Below are 25,434 nucleotides of genomic sequence, written 5' to 3'. Positions count from 1 at the left end.
CGTTTACGAAAAACATCTGTTTTCATACAGATGTTTCTCATAACCACTGGCTGTAGCATAGCTGTAGACAGGTGCACAGAGCTGCAGTATGCCACCAAGTTATACATTTTTTCCCTCTCTAGGGATAAATAATATTTTTTACTGGTTACTACGCTGCTGCTGTTTTCCTTGTCAGCACAGCAGAGTCAAACAGCTTCTTTGAGCCAAAGCGCACAGCAGCTTCTCAATTATTAAAAGCCAACGTGATGTTACTAAAATCCTAACAGTTATAGTATAATGAAGCATTTCAGGCTTCGCAATCCTAAAAACTGTCAATCCAATATCATAATAACAGAAGAGTTCAAATAAAAAGCAGATCTGCATGGTATGGCATAGAAACGACCTCCTCTACGCACAGCCCTTTCGGCACTTGTAGGAACGGCATTTTCTTCAGGCATCGGACCCCAAGCATTTGGGTGGGAATTTCTCATTTGGTGGGAAATTCAGGCTTTTTATAGCTCCCTTCTTTTCTTCTCCCTGAGTTCACCTCTTTAATTGATGTATTCAGAGTAAAGAAAAAAGAGACTTTTTTTTTTTTCACTGGGGCACTGCTACGCTAGGACATAGCTATACTGAGAGAAGATTTAATTTTTTTTCACTGGGGCACTGCTACGCTAGGACATAGCTATACTGAGAGAAGATTTAAATTTTACTTTACCTCTTGTCTCAAAAGGAACTGAACTGCTCCCGCCATGCATGCAGCTGCTACAGCACTTACACTTGCTGACGTGCCCATCAATGGGTAACTGATTTTTAAACACCTAAGAAAGCATCTCTGAAGAAATTGCTCTAGTGCAATATGGAGGATTAATGAAAAAAAAAATTGACATATATGTTAGTCTCCTATTCTGGTTCCAGAGTATTCAGTGCATTCATAACTTCATATGAAAATCTGTGGGTTTCCAGACAATTCCATGTCTCTCTTTCTGCTACAATGTGAAATTTCTGGTAAAATAAAAATATTTCAGGGAAAAGAATGTGATCATTTCTAAAACAACAGTTAAGTGATTCAAAAAACATGAAGAGGGCAAGGATCGACTCTGGTCTCTGAGAAAGAAGTAGTGTTCAGAGGGCAAAATCAAGTGCTGCCTCTGGTATTGCATATTATATGGAACAAAAGCTACAAAAATCCTAATATTTTTTCTTCTATTTATGCCTGGAATATTGAATAAAGAGGAACTGCATGGAGAACTAAATAAAGTATGAAGATTTTTTTTTTAATTGAAAAATACTAAAAATCTACAGAATGTAAGGATTTCACAGCAATGTCAGCTCAGTACTGTCTCACTTTACACTACATTTTTTCTTCTTGAGAGTACACATTTTAATATATTACTATTTAAATCCCCAAATATAATAACGTTTTACTAATTGCTGCCTTGAGTCTTAACTTTCCTGAATGTTTTAAAGTTTAATTATGCACAATTCATATTGAATAAAGTTGGAGTCCTTCACTGATGCCTTTATGAGGGCTGCAAACAACCCACTCATTGCTCTGTGCTCTCCCTTTCAGGGCTTCACGTCCCATTTCCATCCCCTTACAGTGACTGTTAGAGGTACAACTAGACACATCGGCAATTCCTCTGCTGATCACAGACAGAGTAGCCATGATCTTGTTGAGTAATAACAATAACTTGTTGAGTAATAACAATAACTTGTTGAGTAATTGTTCTCAGATGATCTATATCTTCTCCTTTGAGATTTTTTTATTTAAATCTGGAAAGCTTCAAAACCTCTTTAAGATGAACCCATTTCCCCATGAAACGTGTCTCAAATTCTAAAACCTCTTAAAGTTAAAACACTTCTCCAATTAATTTCTGAAGACGAGTATAAAATGAAGGCAAGAAAGGTGGGTCATACTCTCAGTCTCAAGGAAACCAGAGTCAGCTCAGCATCATCTACAAACTCCTAGATAGCCATGGATGATGAGATGGCCATCTCTACCAGAGATGTTTCCTCTTGAACAACATCTTGTTCCTCAGTGCACAGCCAGGTTAAACTGTGACAGTAGGACATTCACTTGTCAATAAAGACAAATGCCTAATGAGTGATCCAAATGCAAAGGAATAAGGTAAAGTAAATGTATTAAAACACATATACATCTAAAAGGTTGAAACTGATTCCAGAACCTTAATTTTCATTGAGGCTGAACAACAATAACTTTACATTTTCGTGCAGCCTTATGCACTCAGCCAGAAAAGGTAGCTAAAAGCTCCTGTAGTAAGGAGATTCAACTAAAACAAGCACCTTTTTCCAGTTCCAACCAGAGGTAACATATTTCTTTTAATGTGTTCTTTTGAATGGCCATAAAGAGATGACTACTGTATGATAAAAAATATTTTTTTCCTCATTCTGCTTTCCACCTCTGCTTCATTTTACAGAGGAATCTTTTCTCTTTACAATTCAGTGCAATTTAAGTATGCTTGTGTAAACATGGATTATACCACATCAGAAACTAAGTTAGCTATCTCAAGAGAATTTGTATCTCTGCTGTGTGTAAGTAAGCAGATTAATTCCTAGATCAGGCATTACCTAATGCATTTTCAATTCAATTTCTTCTTTTCTTTCTGCACAGAAGATCAGGGAAGTGGGATTATTTTATTAATTTAACTCATATTTTGCATGTTTTCTGTTATCTTTCTTTCCTCCAAAAATTTTTGTTAGCTCCTACTGTGAGTGACTTAGCATGAGCAAGGATGTGTAAAGACAAGAGGCCTAAGCCCTCAACACCTTACAGACAAATAAAATGCATGAGGAGTGACAAACTTTTCCTCCTACCACACTACCAGGAATAAGGAATTCTCACATATTTCAAACCCTGATCCACAGCGGCATACCCTGCCTGAGGTAAGCTCAGTTATTGTACGAAATTTAGGAGAAGATTATTTATTCATTAACATTTATGCTGCTTTTATGGAAAATCTCAGAAGTAGCGCATGAGCCAGTTTGGTTTTATTACAGCAGTGCCTGCTAGCACTGTTTAAGGTAAGGGTCTGTCAACATACCACAAAAGCATGGGATTTACTGTGTAAGATCAGTCCACTGGCCCATCGAGCCTGCTAGCTTGCCCCTGGTAGTACCCATGCCTGATGCTTAAGTAGAAGATAGTACAGTAAGCCCTTAATACACCTGACGAATTGTGTGTAATGTTAAACTTGGGCAGGGGCAGAAGCAAGAGATTCATTCTTGTTCTCTGCAGAGTGTACCTAATGCCCAAAGACATGAGCTGATCACGTCCCTAGAACTAGCAAAGTAATAGATGGCAATAAAAGTATACAGATCCTTTTCAAGTCAGCCCTGTGACAAGTGACAGCAACGGGTGTACTGCCTTGAACAGGGAAGCTAATCACACATGTCTATTTTACACAAAATTACCATTCAGTCTTTTTTGTTTAAAATCTCCAAAAGCTACTCCCAGTTAGTGTACTTTAAATTACCTATATGGGATGGAGCTGGAAATTAAGGAAGGGCAAGTCCTTGAGCATTGAAGAAGGCATCTTGAAGGCCAGTAGGAAAAATGACAGAGAAATTATAGAAGGGAGAAGAAAGCATGGCTGGAAGAGAAGAGTTAACAAGGAGAGACTGGAAAGGTGAGGAGAAAGGCTGAGGTAAGTACCAGAAATAGAAATAAGAAATAAATACCATGGGGAAGGGACAGTGAAGAGTTAAGGGAATACACGTAGGTGGAAATAAAACTGCAGTTGGGGTGCGGACAGAGTAGCAAAAGGGAGGCAATCAAAGCCACCAACAGAACTTCATCTTTCCACAATGCTCCAGACACTTCCCTGTTTAAGAACCTCCAGTCCTGCATTACCAGATGGTCTCATAGAAATATTCGGAAGTTCAGAATATGAATAAGACATCAAATATGGGTGTCTCCATGAAGATATGGAATAGCAGAAACTGTCAAATACATTACTAAATAATCAGCCAAACATGCCAATACAGAAAAAAAAAATGTAGGGGTAATATCAATGTCTGGAGTTGATGCAGATCTCAATGCATTTGGAGAGAGTTTTTGACCTGAGTTAAGGACAGCAAGGACATTTATACCTCTGGAATTATATGTTATAGTTGGTAGTTCTCCTACACAATAGTTTCCTTCATCCAAAACAGAACTCATCTTTACCAGTATCTGCACAAATGCAGCTATAATCTATAGTGCATACCATGACATATAAGGTGATCCTGTACGTAGTCTCAAACTCCCCCTGCTGCAAAAAAAAAAACACCCAAAACCAACCAAACAACCAAAACAGAACTCAGGGTTGTTTTTTTTTTTTTTCTAAAATGAGTAATTTTTTTTTTCCACAGACATTTGTGAAATTAGTTATTTTAGTTGTCACCCCTTTCAGAGAATGATGTTCATATCTAAAGTTAAAATTAATACAAATGACTGAAGAGGCACAGCCTCATTACAAAGGATTTATACACAAACCCTCTTATCAATACCAACCTCCTAGTTCTTAGACTCCTAAAGACAGAAATATGGAGCTACAAATAACATTCAGTTCCCAATTACTATGCCAACCAGCTCTTATTATTATAGACCGTATTTGCATTTGACTGACTGGCCTACTGGAAACATAGTGCTGCTAGACCATCATCAACATTTTCTCTTTTTCAAAGACATAATCCAGACTATGCACACCACTGCACTATCTATTGGTTTAACCATTCCTTTACATGATAAGGGATCCTACTCTTTGCAAATCTGGATTTTTTGTTAAATATCTTCATGTTCCAATTTTAACTCATCAGTTATGAAATGATGGGATTTTGTAGCAGAGTAGTTGTTTACTGGAATTCTGTAGGTGTCTACATATTTTCTTCTGTTTTTCATAGGTGGTACATTTGAGAATGTGTTCAACGGAGCACTGCTTTGTATTTGCATTTTCTTCATATTAGTATCTCCATATAATATTCATCAAAAGTTTAGTCTTCTTTTTTATCATGAATTGTCTGTGAACAGAGATTCCTACACGCCTACTTTTTGTTCAGATTTTTTACATGACAAGTTTATAAAAATTAGTTCAAATTGCAGGCTGCTAGTACACAATTATTTGGATATCTGCTCATCATCCCAGGGAATAATCTTGTCACACAGGTGTTTGTTTAACCTGTAGGAAACCTGAGACCTCTTAGGGTGTTGTCAAGCAGGGCCATTAATCTCTTTGTATCTTGATCTCCCATTTTTAAAATGGCAATAAAATTATGCTTTTCTCCTGTTCTTTGTCTGTAAATTCTTCCAGGAAGGAAAAAAAATACATATTTTTGTCACCTTGATTTAGACATTTTAATAACAATAGCATGACTGTCTGTTTTCTGACATTTAATAGGCCAGTCTGGATACCAAGAACTTCTTGGGGCAGAAAGCCCAAGTTTAAAAAATAAAGTTACATCAAATAACCTCCTACAATTCAAATAAATAGTCACAAACACTACTCTGCATTATTTATACAGGTATACTTGTCTATAATCTTCTCTTATTGCTTCTCAATCTAATTGTTTCACAGTCAGGCTTAAAGTGAAACTCTGACTGCACTGGCACACAAGTTTAACACAAGGTCTTAAACATGCTTATGTGGCCAATGCTGGGCACTAAGGAATGGAGTAAGTAAAATATTTTGCTACGATTAAGGCAAAATTACAGCTTTTCATCATGCTTTAGGGACATCCATGGGAAAAAAAACACCTTACTTCTTCAGATACATCAAACTGCCTTAAGGACATTTTTGTTTCATACATATCCGAGAGTAAGGCAGAAAGCTGTACTGCTCTGTTTTGCATTGCATCTAAAATCAGACTTATCAAGGTTTCAGAACAGGAAAGAAAAAGCCACTTCCTTTGCCCCAGTGAAGCATTCGGGATTCTCCACCTAGCACAGTGTGGCCAAAAAGATATGTCACAAAGATTTTTGAAATAAAAAAAGGACAGGTGAAAATTGTTGACATTCTATGAATTTGAAACTATATTTCAGAATTAAGACAACAAAGAAAGAAATAATGAGGAAAATTAGAGTTGTCCAAAAAGTCAACATTTTAAAGACATTAACATTTAAATATTAACAGTTCAAAATTCTACCAGTACCTTGGTTTTCAGGGACACTTATAACAAATTGTGTCACTAATCTACTGAAGGCCATGTTGTGGAAATGTATGTGTGGGAAAACACCAATTTTTGTATATAAATACTGCAATGAAGTATCAGAATACTCAAGAAACACTTTTGAGATGCACTCAGAATAAAACAGAGTCGGGGAAATACAGAAAAATCTGTCTTAAAAAAATTCTGTCCTGCACTGTGACAAAGATATCTAAAATCTTGACATATTTCATATTTCATTCAAAGATAAATTCTTCCCATTTTTTTCAGGGATGATTTTGAAATGGCTCTGCTCCTCCCTCTATTTGTTAAACCAAAATAAAAAGTAAAATGAAATCTACATCTTCATTATTCATATTGTATCCAGAAGTATTCCTTGTTCAATGCAAAACATGAAAATGTCTCACTTTTTATGGGCAAAATACTGCTCAAATATCCTTATGAATATCTTACAGGGAAGAATATAATCTGTATAAATCCATTTTGATGATTTTATTATTTTATTTCAATTTACAGTGCTTTCATATACGGTATTAAAGGAGTAAGTACTGGCATTTAATAGAATCAAAAGGCAATACTGTTTAACACTGGTGCGATGATTTATTAATTTGTCATTCCACTTACTTTTGTTTTTGAACAAACATAAATTACAGTTACACCTCTTCATAACTATCAGTTGGCACACATGCCATACTGGTAATTACATATACACATATAATTAGAAGAGCTCATGACAGTATATGTTTCATTGTGAATCAGAAACTTTCTAACTTTGCCTAGTGAAAACTATCACTCCTGTCGTGTGTAAGTTCATCTCTTTCAGAAAACAGTGTCATAAATTTAGTGACTGGTCTGTCAAATGTGAGGAATTGTAATCAAGTTGGGAACTGCAAAGGAAATCCAAGTAAAACCACAAGCAGTTAGAGGTTAATTTAAGATCAGACACACTGTGTGATGAGCAGCATTACTGAAATGGTAATGACTGGTAAAGGCAGACCAGGTCTTAGCACCTCTCTAGTACTAGTAGCTCACCTAAATAAAGAGCATTCAAACAAGAAACTAATTTCATGAAAAAAAAAGCATAAATTTCCAAATTTATTTTTATTCTACACTGGAATGATTTAACAGATCTATTAAAATAGCTCTTGCAGCCACTCTCTCTAGAGCAGCCCAGCGGTCATGGCACTTGCTTCACACTGGAAGGGATGCATGAGGCCCTTTGATCCCAACTCCAGGCACTGGACTCACATTCTGCAGTCCAGTGATCAAAACAATGGGTCATTCACAAGTCACTTTTTATTTTTGATGTATTCTGTTGGACTTTTTTTATTTATAAGAGAGTAAAAATTAATGTTTTTGAGGAGAAAGGGACACTGCAGCTCCCATACATCCCATGCAGTACCCTCAGGCCTTTGGTTTGGTTTTTCTGACCAAAAACTTAGAAGTCTTACAATAAGAGTAACCACATTTTTCAGCAAAATAGCATTATGGTGCTCTGTGTTTTCTGACTGTTCATCTTCACCAGTAACTGTAAACTGCTGGCACTAGTGCCAAGTTTGGTACAGAGAGATTTATGTTGGCAGCACATGAGCTTCTGAGCTTTTTAAAATAAATTTGGCATGAGGCATTAAAAGGGTTCACCATCACTGATCTAGATTACATCCGTCTTTATCAGCAGATGAGTTTTAAAATTCTCATCTAAATAAATACCTGCAATTTGTTTGTATTTTCTTCCACCAAATTCATGCACGTAGGAAGAATTCTCTGAAATCATCTGCAAACTCACTGCATTTTTCATCCACTATCTCTACAAAACTCACGTCTGCCGCTTTAGTGTGATGTAACTGTTCTTTATTACAGCAATCTTAATTATCTGTGTTTTAGCTTTTGCCTCCCACACTTGCTTGTTGCCATTGTACTCATGTCTGGTCTAAAACCAGGACCTAAGCTAGCTGAGGCCAGCAACTGTCTTTTCAATATCAGGTTCAGACACAGTCTAGCACAAAGGAGCACCAGTTCCTGACTAGAACCTCAACATGCCGCAGCACTACCAATGTTAAATTTCACAATAATGATTTTATCTTCCTTATACAGTAATTATTAGCAAAGCTGCACAGCTTTCAAAGAGCCCTTGTTTTCACATTTCACCAGCAGCTGAAGCAAAGGACACATTTCCATTACAAGATGAAGCTGTACAATCTCATCCAACAAATGATCTCACTCTGACCCTCACACTAACTTTGCTATTAAGCAAAAACAGGCACATTTTCAAATATTGATTCCAACTAATGTCTGATCCTAACAGGCATGATCTTATCGGGGGCCCGCTATAACAGAAGGAGTGTCAGAGTTAAACAGAATAGATTTAGATAAGATCACAATCTTCCTCACCATGATGTGATGCTATCACTGAGTGAGTATAGTATTTGAAGTAATTATCATTAATAGATATTGGCAACAGGAAGAGTGGTCACTGCTAAGATCTAAACAAATTTGTGCATGATAAATAAAACAAGTTTTATCTGAATGGTGGATATGTTATGTGCCCTGAGAGACTTTGCCGCCTTTATTCTTTGCTTTGAAATGATGGATATTCAATTAAGAGAGAAATATTGAGTAGCAACATTGCTACTTCAGTTTGTTCTGTACCTTCTGGTTTAGGGCAAACTGCCACTTTAGCCTTCCTGCTGCTTTCCTGATGTCTGTCTTGACCAGACATCCCACGCAGTGTTGTGTGGAGAGACACTGGTTCCAGGGTTTGCCTGAAGAGCCATGACAACGGCTGATTTCATGGTGCCCTTTTGTGTTAGCAGAGTGGAGTAGCAAGGGGCTGTCTTAGGGGAGGTGTGGGAAGTAAAGGGTCATCTTTCTAGACTTTGAGCCCTGCGGCTGTTTTCTTATTTGAATTATTCTTTGCAGAAATATGGGGCATGGGATAGCCCCATGGTGGGCTAGCCTTGAGGACTGGTCTCTGAGATGAGTGTGGGCTGGGGCAAAAGCCACAAGAGAGGTACAAGGTTGAAAGACATCTGACTTCATTTGATTTTTGCCCCACCATTCGTTCTGACTGTGGCAGACTTTCTGCATTTTCAGAAAGAAGAAGGTACTGTAAAAGGGAACACCTGCTTTGATGTGGCAAATTCTCTGTGAAACTCTTAAGTCTTTCTCCCCTGAAGCAGTTAGCATGTAAGGCCAAAACAGCACAGAATGAAAATAATAATTTATAGCCCTGGAAAAAAATGTTATCAACCTAGGAAAACTGAAAACACTGGTACAAAAAAAAAAAAAAAAAAGTCAGTTGATAGTTAAGTTTGCTTTTTGTAATGAAATAGCACAAGCATAGCTAAACTTTCATATGTCAAAGCCATGCAAAAATAATATATGGGAAAAGAATGCAAATCTAAAATCCCTTTAACTATTCACCATTAGTAGAAATAAGCAAGTATGTAACATGCAGAATTAAAAGGGCACAATGTTCTCTATGTCTATTGTGATAACAATATTGAATTCTAATATGCTATTTTTCATCCTTATAGGACTTACAGACATTAGCTAATTAAGTCAATTTAAAAAATATTTCTAAATTAATAAAGTACTTGCCAAGACTACCCAAATATCGGTCGTATACACAAAAAACCACATGCAGCTTTGCTACTTATCTTCATGTATTTGTCTTCTCAAATGTGTGATTAACTCCAGAGCACTGAAATCTTTTTGATAATCGCTGAAGATGAATGTATCAGGACAATCAGCAGCATATGGAACACAGAATGCTGCCAGATGTTAACACACTAAAATAAAGCAGAACCATCCATGTACTCCATATCTTGTCTAAAAATAATATATTCATTGACCTTAACCCTATCAAATCAGTTCCATCTTCAAGGTCAAACAAAATAACAAATATTTATCTTCTATGGAGAGGTTTATAGGCTGTATTTGCAGTGTTCAGCGTCACAAAATGCTAAGCACACCTCAGCCCTACTGCTTTGAATGAAAGCTTGGGTGCTCCACCAGTAGCTCCCTGCTGGTGCTTGGTGCTAAGTATAATCAAGTCCTAAGTGTGTATTAATCACCTTTTAAAATCAGTGATTGTTGCTCTTTCCCTTTCATTGCTTTACATTTTTTCAAAGACTATACATGGTAACAGAAAAACACCTAGTTAGAGTGAAAAATAGAAGCATATAAATGGTGATCTCTAACACATACTTTATTTGGAAGAGATCTGAGTGTTCTACATTTTCTTGAAAAAAATAACTTCAACAATCTTTATTATCCCAATAAATTTTTGAAGTGATAGTATCAATGCAGCATACTGCTGCAACTCCTGTGAGGCTGAATACCACACTGCAGTGGCCATGGCAGGGAATGCCACCCTCTGAACCTCTTTACTTCCCCCATGTCTTGCAACTATCCCAAAGGTGACTTTGCAAGTCCTCCTGTCCAACACTACAGCCAGAGAAACATCGAAAACTATGAGAACATCATGATCGTACTTCTGAAGAGTTCAGGAGAACTCACAGTTATGGCAGTTATAGTGAACAAAGAATCAGATTATCAAGTATCTTTGGTATGACTGACCAGGAAATGCTTATTACAGGTCAGAAAGACCATTTAGCCCCATGTGTGCCACTAGCCAGAGCAAGCGTAGTAGGTGCTACTACCAAGCCACTTTAACTCTGCAACAAGTGCTAACAATTGGCTTGGAAGAGGGAATGCGAGGAATGTTAAGGAGGCACAACCACACCAAGTGGTCTCACATTTGTGAGAGGTCACATTTCAAACCACAGGTATTCTTTTTATTTTCCCCTGCTGAAGGCTGGTGGTGGAAGCGGAAGCGTTTTCAAAAGTAATCAGTGCATGTGCAGTCATCTACGACACGCAGGCACTTGTTATTGTTACTGCATGTATTAAAGAGATTTACTAGCACAGAAACAGTACCATAAAATGAGCTCCAAGGATGCCAGTGATGCCAAGAGCCTTCTCACAAATGTTTCCATATCTAACCCATGGTGTGTTCTCTGTTTTTTAGCCTGTCTAATCGGGGCTCTGGTACCTGATAGTGGATGACTGACTAAAGAAATCAAGATTCAGCTTACTCCCTGAGGCATGCTGTACTGCCAGATCAAAGTGCACACATTTGGCATCCTGAAAATGCAATACCATTGCTCTCACTTTGCAAATCTGTGACACGGAAATCTGGGACAATGATCCTTATAAATCAGACAGCATTTCTTAAAAAAGAGGTAGAGAATACTCTAGAAATAAAGTCGTAAGTACAGATGAAAAAAAAAGCAATGAATGCAATACTGATTTAGTATTTAGTTATACATAGAGCATTAAATCTAACTTTAGTTAGCAAGAAATTGGAGTGGGAAGGCAGAATGTTAAAAAAAAAAAAACAAAAAACAAAACTGTATGCAATTGGGAAGGGATATGCCAAAGAAATATATCTACTTACTTCTGGATCTCCCAGCAAGCCCTTGTTATATTTCAATTAGATTTTGAAAATGGTATCCTATACTGGTATGACCAACTGTCTAGCTTGCTGTAACGTCCCATCTGCCATTTTCTACAAAAAAAAAAACCCAGTGTCTCATTCTGACCTTTTAAAGCCAATCTTGAAATATTTTAGCTACCTGCAGGCATCTCTGGGCAGCAGAACAAGTGAAGTTGGCTGCAGACATTTCTCAGCATCAGGGTGCCAAAAACCATGGGGTCAACTGCTCCATTTCCATCCCCCACACCACGGCTCAGCTGTGCCTACAACTGCTCCTGTCGTCTTGGTCCAGCTTGTTCTTAAACACACCAGCCACAGATCTACTACAACCTCCTGAATCTCTTCCAGCCCTTCACACTCATTACCCTGAGGAAGAACCTTTCTTGTGTCTCACCTTAATCTCCCTTGCTGATACCTACACCTGTGCGTCTGGCAAGTTAACCTAATGTAACCCATCATATCCTTCCATGATCCAGGTGGATCCAGGAAGCGAGGGAAACTCTCCACCAGAGAAGTGTACAGGATTAAGATGCTATTCTGGCTTGGAGGAGGGGAAGTGGTTTGACTAGAGCGAGAAGAGAAACGGGAGTGAGGTAAAACAAGCATATTCCAAGAGAGAAGAATACAATCTGGAGTTTAACAAATATGAATAGTAAGATCCAATATTTAATGTAGTAAATGCAACTGTGTCCAAGAGGAAGAAACACTATAAAAGCAAAGAGATAAGATTAAGACATACTACAAGGTCCATAGTGGAATTAAAACGTAGCAATAGCAGAACTAGGCCTGCTTCAACACAAGCAGAAAAGAAGAAACTAAGATATTTTGGACCTACTATTGTTCTCTGCTTTCTTGCTCTCTTCCTTTTATGCTAATTTGTCCCAGTTTTCTTCCAAAAGTGAGGACAACAGCTTGCAGGAGGGGGAGAGAGGGAAGAATCCTTCCGCACCTCCCCAGCACCGAGGCACACCTCCCTCAGCTCTCCTAAACTTGTCTTCAATGTCCTCACACATGGCAGGAGTTCCAGTTTCGCCTTTTAAAAAAAGTGGTCACTCATCCCCCAGATCAGAGACTACCATGCGGAAAAGAAAGCTTCAAAGAAAAAAAAAAAGTATTTTGGGAAATGTGAGATGTTTATAAATAAAAACATAAGTAACAACAATTACTAACATATAGGAAGGTTTTACTTAAAAAAAAAATCTTCTACACATTTCAGATACCAAATCAAATGTCAAAAACAAGATATAAAATCCTAATCTGTGACAGGAAGAATTTTAAATTATAAGACATTTTCTCAGAGAGAGAATAATCTACATAAACTATGATGATATCTCAAATGCTATGTAGTTTATTCTAAATGCATCAGCAGCATTCAGACTGCTATCTTTCCCTTAGAGCAGAGGAAGGATGGTATTATGTCTATGTAAAACTCAGTTATTCCCTAAGTATGCTATAGAGTTCAAATAAAATAATTATAACTATTTAATGTTTCATAAATCGTGAAACATTTTGTAAATACATTGAAATATTTTTGCCTTCTCCCTAGTCTGTGCAATACATAATAAAATGCATTACTGAAAAGAAAGGGGATAAAAGTTTATTAATTAATACTAAGTTATTTAAGATGTGACACTAATATGAAACAATATCAAATCTGATGATGCTATGCATCTAATTTATCACATATGGAATATTAGGACATGCACAAAACCCTGAAAATAAATAACATCCTCAGGCAGAGTACCAGCTGTGCATCCCCTGCTGCAGGCTTCCCCCTGCTGCAGGCGGTCTGGGACTGGCAGGCAGGGCAAGCGACGGTGCCTCCTGTGCTCTTCACAGCAGAGCCCAAATGGCTGGAGCTGAGCGTCTCTTCAGCTCCTCTGGAGCCTGGGGAGCCAGCATGGATTAGACTGATGAACTTGTTCTCCGGGCTTGATAAATGAGGCCCAGGACATTTACAAACTTTACTCAGTACTTAAGATCTCAGGCCAAGCTCTGTATTGCCCATATTTTAGTGGTGCAGATCAGATCTGCTGTATCTGGAAAAGGATTAATTTTGCTACTGGCTATGTGACACCACAACATCATTAGAAAAGGAGCTGAACAGAGAAGAAAGTTCAGCAAAATATTAGTATCTCAAATAAAACTCTGATTTTTAGGACCTAATAACAGTCAGTATTTTCTTCTGGCTAGAATACGCTATTTTTATATACTCACAAACACTTACATTGTGTATATATGTATGTACAGATATATATTATTAATATACTTACTATTGTAAAATATATTTATGCATTCACACACATTGTACTAACTATACTTGCTATAAATATTGAAGGTTTTTTCCTACTCAAAGCATTCAAAACCACACTTTTACAGAATGCAGTTGGCTGCTAACGAAACAAGTAGAAATACCTTTTATTTCCATAATTGTTGAAAATTTACGAGCTACTTCTCTCAAGCATATTCAGACAGAAAGAGAACTGGTGCCTGGAATTCCAGTGTATGGAAGTGAGCAGCAAGCAGCCACCATCTTCACTGAAACCACAGGTCCATACCTTTACTTGAAGTATTTTTTTTTATTTAAATGAAGATAAACAATAATTTCAAATCTTGTTATTTTCACTATCACATGGTATCTTGGTCTGGACTTTTATTACAGTTAATTTTCTTTTCCCTCCAAAATTTTCTCTACAGCACACTTTATTCCAAATAACTGCCTGCTATTGCCTCCACAAGGCTTATGGAAAGAATCCATTGATGTTTTAATAATCATATGTCATATTTATGTCCAGACAGTACATCCGGACAACGTACTGAGTGCAACACAAATGCTACTACAGTTCCACAGGCAACAGCATCACCGTGCTTTTCTCCACTATCAATGTACACTAAGGCTAACTACCCTTGGGCAGGCATAGCTTTATGTGTAATTGCCCCAAAGAAACCGAGGAGCATCCAGGACATTTTATTTTCTAGTGGTCAAAGAGAGAATACAAGCCTCCAGGTCCTTCAGTTCAGTGCCCATTGTAACTACCAAATTCTTGGCTTAATAATGCAAACGTCTTCATAGACAAAAGCACCCTCATAGTTTTATGTTCCACTAAAACTATGGAGGTACGCTTGCTCCATGGATGTGAAACTACTGAAAAAAAAATGTGTCAACATTTTAGAAAATGAATTTTATTTCAGAGTTAAAAAAAAATTGTGTTATTTAGTATTTAGTGAGAAGAAAGTTATTTCAAAAACTGCTAAATATTTAAATCTGACATTTTCTATCTGCTTAGTCTATAATAATACATATGTTTCATAAACAGGAAGAAATATCATTATAAAAAGTATGAATTTTAAGAAGTTCCTCAGAGAACAACTTTAATGTTAAATTCCTCATCCTATACATAGGTGTTGAACTTGTGCCTGTTAGGTATTACAGTGCACTGAGCTACATGAATGACCTTAAATGGAGCTAAATCAATTATTTCTCTCACCCAAAGTTTTAAAATAAGACTATATCCCATTCTAAAAGTTTTGTTATAAATTCAGCAAGATCTGAAGTAGTAAAAAAAGCATTTGAGTCTTAAAGCCTATGGTACATAGATTAGACTAGATGACCATAGTCTAGCAGCACAAGAATATGTTGCTCCTGCACAGTTTATTGCACTGGTTCTCTCTCCACAGCTTAACAATGCAATATGTGCTCCAGCACACGCTATCTTCTGTCTGCTTTTCCCCACATCCTAAAATGGAAAGGCCTGGCACTTGCAAATTGTGTCTCCCTCTGTTTCTGCTGCCTGGGAGGCCTTGAACCAAATTTTCTTGCACTTTTTCTGTCCCAGGCTCCTGACCTGGCCTCATCTCCTTCCCTGGGCCATCCCCTCGCTCACCTCTCAGCAGTTCCCTGTCAATGTGTCCCAGGGTACCTTGCCATTTTGAGAAGGACCCCCTTATTGAAACGAAGTTTGCTGAAATGAGACAGATACTTGACTGAGTTTTCTCCCAGAGAACTTAGTTTAATGAGAATGATTGGTAATGTCTTCTACTTAATTACAATAGTATTAGGAAAAAGTCTGCTTAACGAAGAAGCTTATAGCAAGCACCAAGTAACTGAATTATTAAAAAAAAATCTTTCAAAGTGACCGGTGGTAGTTCTAAAACAAATGTTACAGTTCTGCTATTTCGATAAACAGGTAGCAAAATGAAACATGGGTCTTAAAAAAAGGCTGTAACCAAGGAAAAGAGGTTAAAAAACAGAAGTGATTTTATGTGAAAAACCCCTACTGACATAATATTACATTCTGGAAATCATCGATTCAGAAATAAAGAAACAAAAAGGAATAATGTAATTTCAATCCTGTCTTCCTGTGAACATTTGTGTTTTGTTTTGTTTTCTGTTAAGCAAACCATCTTTGTATGTTCCTTAAACTTTTAACATCTTACAACTAAGGCTATGGTAATGGCACGCAATACTATAGCAGTGTACTAACAGCATTCAGACAGAGGTGCACGATCAATGTGCTCTTTCTTTTCATCGACCATGTTGCTTCATTACCTATTTGTGTTCTGGAAACTACTTCCGCAAGCTGGAGAAAACTGCTTTTGACTTTCTTAAAATGGAGTGTTTATTCAGAGTGTTAACACATGTTGCTATATTAGTAACATGTTTTAAATTAACTCTGATGTGTAAATGGAAATAAAGGAGCAGAAATAGCTAACTATTTTGAAAGAAAAGCATCTAAACTATAACTATGCACATAAGTTTTTTTTAAAAGTTCTTCTGTCATTGCACTCCCCTCAACTACATGTCTATATAAATTGCAGAGCACTTCATAAAAGTAAGGTGATGTGTTCTCAAAGGCCATTTTGGATGGCCATGTGGATGTCCACATCATCTCAGCATATCTCTGTTTTTCTAATGTTCCAGTTCATATGAAGTTGCCAAGCCTGACACTTGCATAGCGCATCAGCACACTGCCGCAGGTGTGACACAATGTGCTGTCCAGAAGTGCTGTTAAATTTAACATCTGCTCGTGTTTGGGACAGAAGGAAGTGGTTTTAAACTGGTATTAAACATGAAGAGCCTGACAGAAACAGCAGTAAAAATGAGAAAGAAATGCTTTTGTAGTCATTTGAGGTACTTAAAGATATAAACCCCATATAACAAAGATTAGAATAAAGATTCGTTACTAAATACACTATTTTTAGTAACTAAATACAAAAATGGCTCTGGGCTGGTAAGAACCAAAATACCCGTTTGCAAGTAAATATCTAAAGATAAAAACTGTCTTATCCCTTTCTGTGTTTGAACAAGAGAACCAGAGACTACAGCCTGACCACCAGCTGTCCTGGTGGCTGTACAACACCTCCAACCCAAGCGCCCAGCAAACCCTATCACTGCAACTCCAAAGACTAAAAGTTGCTGGCTACTACAGAGATGAGGTTTTTGACCTGAAGTGACCAGTCATAGATTAGCAAGTGAGCAACTTAACTGAATTTTGAACCTTGGCTCCTCAACCCCTCACATGCTACTCAGTCAAACAGTTTCATGAAGGTATCTTCCAGAAGAAGTGATATTTTGGCACTGAACCTCCCAGATCCCATTAAAGGATCCCTGCTGTATCTCACGGCTCATCTGGCCCAACCCTGCACAGTTTTGCCCCACAGATTCCCTTCACAACCACATTGAATCCTCTTTCCCTTATCAGGCCGATACAGGCCTGCCCCATGCACTCCTCCCTGCAACAAGATGATGAGAACAACGGGCAGGATCCAGCTTCTCATTGTTTTGCTCCACAAAACCCTGCCATGGGCACAGATTAACACCAAAAACTAGATGGCAACAGCCAAGAGAAAAGGACTTTAAGAACGGCACCACTCGACTACCAGAGTGATGGCATGAGCTGCTGCTCAGCGTCCATTGTGGGCTACACAGTTCTGTGCCACTTTCATTTCCAATGGCCTCATTCTCAGCAAATTGTTCCTTCAAACAGGGAAAATATTTACAACTGTGAAAAAGCAAGCAAATGGCTTTTTCTTAAAGAGGCTGCTAGTGTCTTGAATTTAGAGCTGCTTACATGCAGTATCTACTCATTCAGTGGTTGTATGATCAGCCTAGAGGGGTCTCCTGCTCTTCTCACCTGCCTGTTCACATTAGACTTGACATTTGTGCAAATTCACTTTCCTGTTAAAGACAGGAATCACAAGCTAGGAGTTTCATGCTTAGAAATACATTCCTGTCTCCGTGTAAGTATCCACAAACTACTTAATTTTCCATGACGCAGCCAGGTGCAAAGTTGGACCCTTCCTGGTAAAACCAGTGATTAAATCATGTCACCTCTCTCACAGAGGTGAGCTCTCACCAACTGTACATAGAAAGCAGTATTGTACAAAACTCTTCATGTGTCTGTTTGTCGAAACAGCAAGATTATATTAAATCTCAAACAGAATCTCAAAAAATGTAGCTGATCTCTTTTTACTGTAAAACAAGAGAACAAGCTCTTATTTTAGAATTACACTTTCTAGGCTTGAAAAGATACTTCTGTGCATTTCATATTCTTGGGACTATCAACTCTTACAGAATAGTTGATGGAAAGTAGAAGTGGAAGGAAATGAAAGGCAATAACCTTTAGGCACAATTGTGCAGACAGATACAAACACTATGCGTGTAGTAGAGAGCAAATAACTCTAGCAGAGTTCAGTCTGTGTTTTGCCCGTTACCACTCCAAATTAATATCCTTATCCCAAATTCCTCGGCCCCATGTTGGGCACCAAAAGAACTGTTACAGTTTAGCCCTGCTCAGGACCAAGATACACAGCTTCTCACTCACTCCCCCCATCCTTCAAGGGAATGGGGTGAGATAATATAACAAAAAGTTTAAGGTTTGAGATAAGGACAGGGAGAGATCATTCAAGTTACTGTTACAGGCAAAACAGACTTCACTTAGGGAAAACTATTTCAATTTATTATTATTAAAACCAAAGCAGGATAATAAGAGAGAAAAAAAAAAAAATCCTCCCACTCCTCCCCTCTTTCCAAGCTTAACTTCATTTCAAATTATCTCCATCTCCTTCCCCCTCCAAGTGGTACAGGGGGAACAGGGAATAGGGGCTGCAGTCAGCTCATCACATGTCGTTTTCCACCGTTCCTTCCTCCTCAGGGGAAGAACTCCTCACATTCCTCCCCTGCTCCAATGTGGAGTCCCTCCCACGGGCTACAGTCCTTTGTGAACTGCTCCAACGTGTGGTCCTTTTCCACCGAGTGCAGTCCCTCAGGAACGGCTGCCCCAGCACAGGCCCTCCACGGGCCACAGCCGCCTTCAGGCATCCTCCTGCCCTGGTGTGGGGTCCTCCACGGGCTGCAGAGGGACAACCTGCTTCACCACGGGCTGCACCACAGGCTGCAGGCGAATCTCTGCCAGGAGCAACTTTACTCCTCCCCCTCCTTCTTCAGTGACCTTGGCATCTGCAGCCGTTCCTCTCACAAAAAAAATTCTTCACCGTCAGGCTCAGGCAGATGCCTCTCAGGTTCTCTTCACATCTCCTTTCTTCCCTTCTCTTGGCCAGGCTGGGCCAAGTCCGGCCCAGTCAGCCACCCGGTGGGAGGCCAGAGGGTGAGGGTCGCAAAGGCCCACAAGGCTTACACCTCCCCCTCTCTGCCTGTGCTTCTCAACTCCTTTTTTTTTTTTTTTATTTTCCCATTCTTAAATACATTATAACAGAAACGTTATTGCTGTCACCAATTGGCTTGGCCCTGGCCAGCGGCAGGTCCGCCCTAGACCTGTCCGAGTCCACCGGACAAAGGGAAAACTTCTAGCAGCTTCTTGCAGAACCTGCCACCATAGAGCCTCCCGCTACACAAAACCCGCACAAATGCCTATATAAGTTCTAAGATCTGAGACACATTTTTTGTTCTTAAAAACAACATTCTCAAGATTTCTAGTGCTGCATGCAGATTGTTTAATCAACAGTAACAGTAATGCAATGGGGTACATTATTCATAAGGGGTTTTGATTACTCTGTAATTCCTGAGTATTGGCCAACAGATGAGAAAAATTAAGAATTTTACTAGTCACTGAGCTACTTCAAGTCTACCATTAGAGTCTGAGTATTCTGTAGTCCTGATACGGATGTTGCTCTACCATATCTCCTGACAATGCTGAGGCACTGCTGACACAGTCAACAGCTGCTATTCCTACTGCAATTCCAAACAGCACTTAAATCATTTTTGTTCAAGGTACCCAACCTTCCACTATTCTGTGAATTATATTGTTAATATACTTCAAGACTGAAGCTTGAAAGATATAAAAAGTATTTGACATCTGGCACAGTGACTCAATTAATTACTATGCTGAATTAATCAGCTTGCTCCGTCTCCTGTGCCAACAGCAGTAAGACTGTATTCAGCAACACAGCACTGCTTGAAACAAGAAGCACATCAACAGGATAGTACATGTATATAGGCTGTATACAGTGGAGAGTACAAGATTAGTTAAGTAAGCTGAAACCATTACAGCTTGGTAACGAATCCTGGGAGGCAGTGTCACACTGCTAACACTGAACAGTGAAGTCAGGTTAAGATACTTGTAGTCAGTCACAAACAAATTTTCCAATAAAGAAACCAGCTGCAAAAATTGTGATATTTACTCACCTGAGGTTCTGTGAATTTTTATTTCCTTTCCTCTCTACACCAAACATTAAAATTAAAGCTCTTTTCCAAAAATGATCAGATGTTTATAACAGTGCAATGTTTGAAGTTCTCATTCAGAAATGAACTAAACCTGCTGTCAGCCTCCGATGTAAAATTTTGATTGAATTCTAGGAAGGTGAGGCTTTACCCAAATGCGCTTTCTAAAACAGTTAAAAATAACTTAAGTAAACAAATACAACTCCCCTTATGAACAACCGAGTGCATGTATGCTAGTGAGAAAAGTAATCAAATGTGTCCAGTAAACAGAAAAACCATAAATAAACCAGAATCTTTTCAAGGAAAAAAAAAAAAGGTAAAAGAAAATATGTAGAAGCTGGCACCGGGTTTGTGTGGCTTAAACAGTAAATTAAAGTTCTATCAAAAGGTTTACATTTCTTCACATAGCATTTTAAAGTAACAAATGTAGGATTACAGGAAACATCTGATATTGAGGAAAAAGAAACTACTTAGAATCACAAAATAATTCAGATTGGAAGGGACCTCTGGAGGTCATCCAGACCAAACTCCTGCTCAAAGCAGGGTAAACTTCAAAGTCAGATCCAGCTTCGAACTCAGATTGCTCAAGATCATATCCAGTTCAGTTTTGACTATCTCAAAGGATGGAGTTGCTCAGGGGACAAAACAATATTGCTGAGAACTACAATTCTATTTACAGGAACTTTTTCAGATTTCCAAATGTATTTACATTAGTATGCAAAGCAAAATAAAACCTTTCAAGTATTAACAAAGATAGATTTTTTTTTTCTTTTGTAATTTGACATTAAACAAATTAGTATCTTTCCAGTTTAGTGAGAAAAACGTTCTGAAGATTTTCATCCCACATCTCTCTGAACTGGTCTGAGAAAGTTGTTCCATCCAATTTTAATTACCGAACTAAAAAATCAGCTCTGCTCACTGTTAAATTAGAAGTTCATTAAAACCAAACTTCTTAGCTGAACATTTTTGTTAGAGCAAAAGTTATATTTGCCCAACATTATAAAGGAATAACAAACCTTAATATAAGTCTGTGCTACCAAAGGAGAAGCAAGCTCTTGCTCTGCATCTCCTTCAGAAAACAAAAATGAAACAACAGGAACAACTGCTGCCATGTTGTAAATTCATCCTAAGAATATCTGATAGTGATAAGTTTTGTAGTGAAGGGTCATCATCTCCCATATTCAAATATTATCTTCAAGTCCTATATACCTGAGGAAGTGGTAGAGGTGAAAAGGGCAACAGGGACAACACAAAGCTAGCATTTTTCCTAAGGTATTATGTGGACTGACTTTGAGCTACACCAGGCCTAATGTTTCTGTTGCATGAGAATTGACGACAGTAGTAATAGAAATCTTAGAAAATTATTTGAAATATAGGTAGTTGTTGCAAATGATATTTTATGAAAAACATTTTGAAAATACTGTTCGATCAAGAATCAAGTATATGAAGAAATAAAAATGAAATTAAATAGATGGAGAAAATGGAGAAAGGTATTCAAATAGTCCAGTTTCCTCTTTCTAACAATAAGAAGCTTTAAGTGTCCAGCACTTTTGAAAATCCACCCTTTATTCAGGAGCCTGAGTTGGAAATCTGATCTGTGTTGGGAATACTGAACTCTAGGAAAATTAGGCAAAGTTTCCATGCCACTTTCTGTAACATCTTGTTAGCATCTTTTGATTAATTACTTATGCTAAAGAGTCTACAAAATATCAAGATCTTAAATGGCTGCTATGTACTCATATCAGAAAAACACTACCATTTAAATACATGTATTTACAGAAAGTAACGTGCTTAATATTCAGTAAGCCTGTAGAAAGAGAACTCAAATACATAGGCATAGGTTCTCCAGTGAGCAGTTAAAAACTGTTTCCTCATAACCCCTCTCTCACACTCTGCCAGGTGGTACTTCAGCAATTCAGCACTCCTCACTCTCTTCAAGTCCTTCAAGGGCAGGAAAATACCCCCAACACCGGGAAGATGAGCTTCTCAACTTACAGCAGAGCCATATCTGCTCCCAAATGTATGTAATGTACTTCTGTGAAACAGTTCCTCAGGTCTTTATGCTAACACATTCATGCGAAGTCTGTAATAGCAAACAGTGATCCAGCTGAAGGTAATGGTTCTTTGGAAGTATCTCACAGGGCAAGGCATGTTCCAAGATTGTCTAAGCCCTTCCCCTAGAGATAGTTGTTGCTTTTTTTAAATGCAGGGTCACCTTTCCAGATACTCTCCAAAAATTAATTTGAACTATATACAAACAATATTGAAGCTCGGACTTAAAACCAGTACAAACAAAAATGAAATTAAGACCTAGGAATGACACGATTTTCAGTGCACTTAACTGAAGTCTCCAAAGCATTGCTTTTAAGTAATCTGGTCCACATACTTTCTGCAATTGGAATAATTGAGAATATATTATATGACAGATGTTTTTTGATAACTTTCAAAATAATTTTAATCTGATAAAAGATCTTGCTATGTTCAGTAACATTAACATTAAGGCAAATTTAATGAATTTTATCCTAAAACAATGTAGCTATTTATTTTCTATACCATCTATTAATATAAATTAAGTATTCAGCAATTAATGCTATGAAAAATTTTAAAAGCCACTTAAAAATCAGATATTACTATTGAAATACAACAGCTTGTTTCAGCAAACAAGGAAGCAACATTTCCCTTCTTCTGTAAACTAACAAGTTCAGTACTATTAACCTGTGCTCCAAATAACTTTACATGGACAATTGCCATAGACGAACTAATTGGAAAAGAGTCAAATGCCACTGTCCATGAAAGCTAACAATGCCTGTTTTCAAATGCTCTGGCTGAGAAGTAATTCAGGCCATTCCCTAAAGAATGACACAAAATATAACGACGTGAACCGTCTCGGAGCTTCTACATACCAAGGTGTTATTATTCAGATCCATCTTCCCAGCAAAAGGCCCCCATGTTGTTCCAACCGGAAGCTGCTGCCGGCTCTGAATCTTGCGCTCCCCGTCTTTTTGGACCACCTCCAACTCTCCTGCAAACAAAGGAAACAAGCAGTGTTGAGAGTACTTTCACTTGTGCCTTGACAACAACCACCTCTGCCTTTGTGTTGGCTTTATACGTACAATGTTCTGAGGACCCATATAATGAGAATTAATTATGCTTGTCTGAAAAAAAACTGATCTTGTCATCCTGCAAAAGAAAAACAAATCTTTTTCCCTTATTTATTCAAATTTGATTTAGAAAGTCTCATTCCTTTCTTGCATCTTTTCACATGCATTAGAATTTGAAGGCATTTTTATTCAGAATAGCGGTTTCATAAAAGTTCTTAAGAAATGCTGAGGAGGGCAGAGACGACAGTTGAAAGGAACAGCCTCCACACCTGGTGCAATAACCTCCTTGATGCATTTTGCTGTCACAAGACCACATTCTGAAGCATTCAGCTACTAAAAAATTCAGAGACATACCACATAGTGATATAAATCCATAACAACTGTACTAATTTTGAAAAAACTACTGAAAACATTTACTACAGTTAAAAAAGGGATTTTGAACCGAGTAAGGTTTTATAAGCAGCAACATTTCAGAATTAGATCCAAAATAATTTGTTAGCTTAAGGTTTTAACACAAAATATGTAAAAGTAATCAGCACATGGGATAGTGAATTTTTTTTCTATTACATACTAATTTGTCATTTAAACAAAATTTTTAAAGTAAGGACTTCAAAATTAACACTTAAATCTTAAATTGTCACTTTAGGTCACTTTAACTTTTCTGCATTTTTACAGTGAAAAGGGAAAGAATAATACATAATTGATCATTACTGTGGAAGGGAAAATAAAATTCAGTCACCACCTTTGTCCCAAACATTTTTTCACTTCACTTCAGGATTAAAATATAGTCTGGACAACCCTTCTTTGAAAGTAGTCTCTTCAATAAGCCTATTTTTATATGAACAAATATTTCACTGAAATGTAGCAACTGGTATGTATATATTTCTAACATTCTTTTCTAGAACAATTAAAAAAATGTCGGGTTTCAAACATTAAGAGGGATAAAATGGAACAAGGAGGACGGGCTGATCTGTGCTTTTCTTGTTAGATGTTTAACTGAATTTTACATGCTGTTATACTTCCAAGCTTTGGGCTTCTTGAAGGTAGGCAGAAAATCTATTGTGGCTCTCACAAGTGGCAGAGCTCACCTCGACTTCGCTGCAGCCATGCTTTCTCCCAACCTATTCTCCCTGTCTGCTAAAGACCCTTCCTCTCTTTCCATACCAACCAGATGCAACAGTAATTACTGCCTTTTACATCAACATGTCCCTCCACAACAACCCTACCCTAAATCAGGACAGTGCTTTTCCACGAACAGGGTAAAGTCCAACTGTGCAAGAAGTCAACTTGTCCCAGATTTAGAACTGGCAGTTGTTGTGAAATGAACCTTGGGCCAGAGGAAGTGAGTAACTCCTCCCGGCTTACAGGCAGTTTCCACAGACTTCCCCAGCAAACCATTCCCATGGATGCCTGGATTTATGTTACAAGCAAGCTCCAAAGTTTTTACTTGTCTGCAGGGGTTAATCTTGACCATTTTCCAAAGAGAAGACTTGGCTCCAGCTTCCATTTTCAAGCACAGAAATCTACATTTCACTTCTGAGTGTTGCAGATTGCAAAACTACTCTATGTAAAATTGTGCATCAGATCCTTCCTGCAAACTGGAACAAATCTAGGAAATAGAGCTGTATCAGTTTACAAAAGCTTCTCTGTGTGCAGATGAGTCCTCACTGTGACAGTGCTATGACATTTTAAAAGGCAGTATGTAAGCAGGAAAGCTTATGGATTAATTATATCTAATTTACACATGTGAGATATATGCATCTAAACGGGGGGGGGAAAGCATTTTTTCCCTCTCACAGTCACACTGTTACAAATTACATTAACTTTAAAAAATCTCTTTACATGTTAATTACGGAAGAGAGAAATCTTTCTGGTATTGCAAAGTAACATGTTGATCACCTAGGCACACTGCAGCATTTTCTCTCTACACAGAGATGAAAACTGTAGCATTTGCTTGCTTTTACACACTAAAAAACAGTCATGTCTATGGACATGTCACATTTAACTGA

The 25,434-nt window shown here is 37.9% G+C and overlaps 1 protein-coding gene across 2 annotated transcripts in view; it reads right to left on the bottom strand.

Moving 5' to 3' along the window:
• The window catches only part of ZFPM2 (zinc finger protein, FOG family member 2), a 320,460-nt gene that overhangs the window by 136,057 nt on the left and 158,969 nt on the right, over positions 1-25,434 (bottom strand). For both annotated transcript variants that reach the window (XM_086741155.1, XM_086741156.1), the window contains one exon: positions 23,228-23,346. In XM_086741155.1, coding sequence (XP_086597281.1) covers positions 23,228-23,346 — 119 coding nt within the window. The remainder of the gene's footprint in view (positions 1-23,227; positions 23,347-25,434) is intronic.

This window comes from Chlamydotis macqueenii, chromosome 2 (assembly GCF_036417535.1).
Source record: "Chlamydotis macqueenii isolate bChlMac1 chromosome 2, bChlMac1.mat, whole genome shotgun sequence".
Taxonomy (NCBI): Eukaryota; Metazoa; Chordata; class Aves; order Otidiformes; family Otididae; genus Chlamydotis; species Chlamydotis macqueenii.
Note: the sequence above shows the minus strand (reverse complement) of the source record. Positions and strands in the feature narration are given on the sequence as shown.